This window comes from Nestor notabilis, unplaced genomic scaffold (genome assembly GCF_000696875.1).
Source record: "Nestor notabilis isolate BGI_N333 unplaced genomic scaffold, ASM69687v1 scaffold307, whole genome shotgun sequence".
Classification (NCBI taxonomy): Eukaryota; Metazoa; Chordata; class Aves; order Psittaciformes; family Psittacidae; genus Nestor; species Nestor notabilis.
The window spans coordinates 78,438-82,282 of NW_009935880.1; the positions used below are offsets into that span (position 1 = coordinate 78,438).

The 3,845-nt window shown below is 52.2% G+C and overlaps 1 protein-coding gene across 1 annotated transcript in view; it reads right to left on the reverse strand.

Annotated features, from left to right (window-relative positions):
- Nucleotides 1-2,543, reverse strand: part of PROK1 (prokineticin 1) — a 3,641-nt gene extending 1,098 nt beyond the window's left edge. The window contains exons 1-2 of the mRNA XM_010018030.1: nucleotides 2,472-2,543; nucleotides 325-450 (exon numbers count right to left, since the gene is read on the reverse strand). Of these exons, the coding sequence (XP_010016332.1) occupies nucleotides 325-450; nucleotides 2,472-2,543 (198 nt within the window). The remainder of the gene's footprint in view (nucleotides 1-324; nucleotides 451-2,471) is intronic.
- Between the last annotated feature and the right edge of the window lie 1,302 nt (nucleotides 2,544-3,845).

Below are 3,845 nucleotides of genomic sequence, written 5' to 3' on the forward strand. Positions count from 1 at the left end.
CCACTAGAGCAGGTTGCTCCAAGCCCCTGTGTCCAACCTGGCCTTGAACACTGCCAGGGATGGGGCAGCCACAGCTTCTCTGGGCACCCTGTGCCAGCACCTCAGCACCCTCACAGGGAAGAGCTTCCTCATTATACCCAACCTCAACTTCCCCTGTTTCAGTTTGAACCCATCACCCCTTGTCCTATCACTACAGTCCCTGATGATGAGACCCTGATGATGCTGCCCAGTGCTTCATCCCAAATCCACCCCACCCAACACCAGCCCCCTTTTCCCAGTCCTTATCCCCCATCCCAGCCCCACTGGACATCCCCATGCTGGTACCTTGTGACTGAAGGGGTGGCACTCGTCCCCCTCCTGCCCCAGGGGGGTGCACATCCGCAGCCCCCGCAGCCACAGGCTGACAGCGCAGCAGGTCCCACTGCCGCACTGCGGGTCCCGCTCACAGGCCTGGGAAGAGGGATGATGTTAGTGGAATCACCTGGGAAAACATCCCTATCCCACTTCTGGAAGGGGCCAAGGGAGAAACCCCCCCCCCCCCATGCTGAGCTGCTGGGTGTAAGCCCTCGCTGGGGATTTAAGGGAGAAGGGTTTGTTGTTCCCGGCTCTCCCATTTAGGGCTGAGCTGGGGAGGTTTTGGGGCAGGGCAGGGGTTGTGGTGCTGGGGTTTGCAGAATGAAGGGGGATATCCCTGGCGCATGCAGGGCTGGGACACACAGGGGAAAAGTTTGCAGTTGCCCAACTTAAAAGCAGAACTGGTGCCAAGTTAAAGCAGCGGCGCTGAGGATAAACTCACTGTCCATTGTGTACAGACATCGCCCGTCTGAGCCTATAAAACCTGCTAAATAATGCAAATGCCCATTTCTGGGGGCTTTTTTTGTTAGCAGAGAGTAATGCCAATGACTTGGCCTCTTCCACCCAAGGCAGATGGAAAATGGGAAGCAGAAACCTATTCCCCTGGGATGGGGAAACTGAGGCACGGATGCAAATGCTGCATCAGCTCACCACCACACCTGGAAGCCAATGAGGACGCTCAGAAGAGGTGGATGGGGGAACCTCAAGCATGAAGCAGGTCTCATTTTGCTCCCCAGGCTGTGCTGGCCATCACCAGAGCAGCTCATTGCACCCCCAACCCCTGCTCCAACCCATTCTCCTGATGGTAGCACAGGAAGAACTGATGGGGCTCATCCAAACCCCAAACAGGATAACTCCCTCTTTAGGGTACTGCTATCCCAGGAGCTCTCAGCCACAAGCCCATGGCTCTTATGGAAAAAGAGGTGTGGAAACAGCAACTGGGGAAAAACCCATGAGGGCAATGGATAGACCGTGATTTTAGGGTGCTGCTCTCTCACAGGGAGGCAATAAGGGGATTTTGTAGAGTCTGCCCTTTCCTGAAGGGAATTTAATTCTCCTCGAGCATCCAAAGCACCTTGTAAGAACCAAATACTACTAAAAATCAAATCTCAGCAATGATGGACCCTCACCTGCAAAGTCAGGGGGGCTGATGGGGGCTGATAGGGGCTGCAGGCAACCCACGAGCTGCACGTCCAACCTCTTCTCTCTGGTTATTCAAAATGAGCCATTTAAGCCCCAGGTCTATTTGGCCCTGGATAGAGGTGGCTGCCCCCAACTTGGCTTTGCAGCTCCAGGTTGGTGAGATCCAGCCAAAAAGAATCACAGGTTTGAAAGAAATAGGTCTGACTGTGAGGGGTGTCTGTGAAAAAAGGATCCAAAAGCCAGTCGATGTCAACCACAGAATTCCCATCAGCTGGGAAAAGCCAGGAAGCAGAGAGGAGCCGGGATACAAACACTTTGTCTTGGTTTTAAACAGAAGGTTTTCTGCTGTCCAGGGTAAAAAGCAGGGGTTCATCCAAGCCTGGCTTTGCTGAAAGCAGCATCTGGACTCCTGAAGGATCACAAAAGCCTGGATCCTGTCCCCAAATCCCGCTGCTCCTCTTGCTTTTGGCATCACCTTGGTCCAGCACTTGCTCCGCAGCACCGAGCTCTCTGTCACATCAAGCCCCGGCAGCCCGTTAACACAGCGCTGCTCCTCTCCTTTGCATCCCCCACACTTCCCCTCTCTTCATCACTTCTCTAAATTTGGGAGGGAGAAAGACACTTTGGGGTGCTCGAGCCCTTGTCCCAGTTGGGAATGTGCTCTGAGGGATGCCCATAAAGATACTGCACTTTTTCCCTGCTGGAAAACTTCCTCAAATGCCCCGTTTTCCCACATGCAGGGTTGGTACAGTGCTGAGAAGAGAAACAGAAAGAGCAGCTCGATGGTGTGACTTTACACTCACATGGGCTGGGGCTGGCTGTGGGAACAGCATCCATGTGCTGGAAAACCAGGTAATAAACTGGAGAAAACCACCCAAACCAAAGCACTGAAAAGCATCAATTCCTGCCTTCATTCCCCAAATAAGCAAAATAAACACGGATTCTCCCAGGCTGGGGGTGGAAGCAGCACTTACCCCAGTGATAACAGCGCAGGGGCAGGAGGAGATGAGCAGGAGCAAGCAGAGGGTCTGCAGGATCCAGCCCATGGTGCTGGGGCAGGAGCCGTCTCCTCTGCTCCACCAAGCTCTGCAGCAGCCCCGCACCACCCGCCCTATATAACCCCTTCCAGCTCCACCACCCTGGGCTTTTTTTCCCCCCCTTGATGATCTCAGAATAAAGCAGATGAGACCTGAATCTCTAATGGTGGAAAAGAAATATTAATAAAGCACTGAGGAAGGGAAAAAAACCCACCTCTCCCACCCACAGCCACATCCCAGGGTTGTTTTTCAGCCAAGCCAACACAGCTGGATTTTCCAAGTCCACCTCTACATCCATATTTATCCCTTGACGGGTGTACTTAAGAATTGAATTAAGACTTTGTGATTATTTAGCTAAAAGAAAACACAAGACTAAAGTTAGCCTGCTACTTGTGGGCTCATAAGAGCACAATGGGTAATAATGTGCCTCTGTGATAAATATCCTCTAGAAACAGAGGCTGGGCTGCATTTATTTGTGGGAATAAAAGAAGGCAGAGAGGGAATAATATCTTTTTAAGTAATGAGGGTGTGTTTGAATCGGAAGCTAATGTGTAAATATGTTGATTTATGGGTTGAAGTGTATATCCCCCATACCTCAAATTGCATTTGGTGCATCTCCTGGGAGCACAAGGGAATAAGACCAGGGATTGCTGAAGTGGCTAAAAAGGCAGGAAGAGGTGGAATTATCAGGTTCTTTTTCATCCCAGTGTGCCGGGGATGGGTGCCTCGACAAAAGCACCCACTGGCCCAACAGCCACATCCATCAGGTGGGAGAAGAGGAAGAAATCTCAGCAGCCTCCGAGATGTGACGTCCCCATGGAGCTGTGGCCGGTTCCTCCCATGTGGCCCCTTTACCCTTCCATGGCCAGCATATAGCCCTGGTATCCCACTGTCCAGCCTGGATTTGGCCAGGTCTTCCCAATGCCCGGAGCTGTGCTGGCCGGGGCCATGCAAGCAAAGACCGTGGCTAAGACCCTTTGCACAAGAACAGGGAGTAAATCTCCCTTTTCCCCCCCAAAATAAAGCTGAGTTTGCAATTCTGACCCAGCCAGATGGATTTTTCCAGGCCTGGATTGCCAGGTTCCATCCCTGTAGTATCAGGGCTCCTCATCAGCATCATGAGTTTATAAATATAGTCCCTTCTGGCTTTTCCCACTGAGGAATAAGCACCTCTGAGCCTGATTTTGGTGCTGTTCCCTGCCAGACCTGCTCCTTGGGGGGCAAATTAGGGAGCAGGAGCAGCCAGAGGGGAAACGTGGCCCGAGGTGATGGGCTGGGATTTGAAATATGGGTTTGCTCAGTCTAATCAGT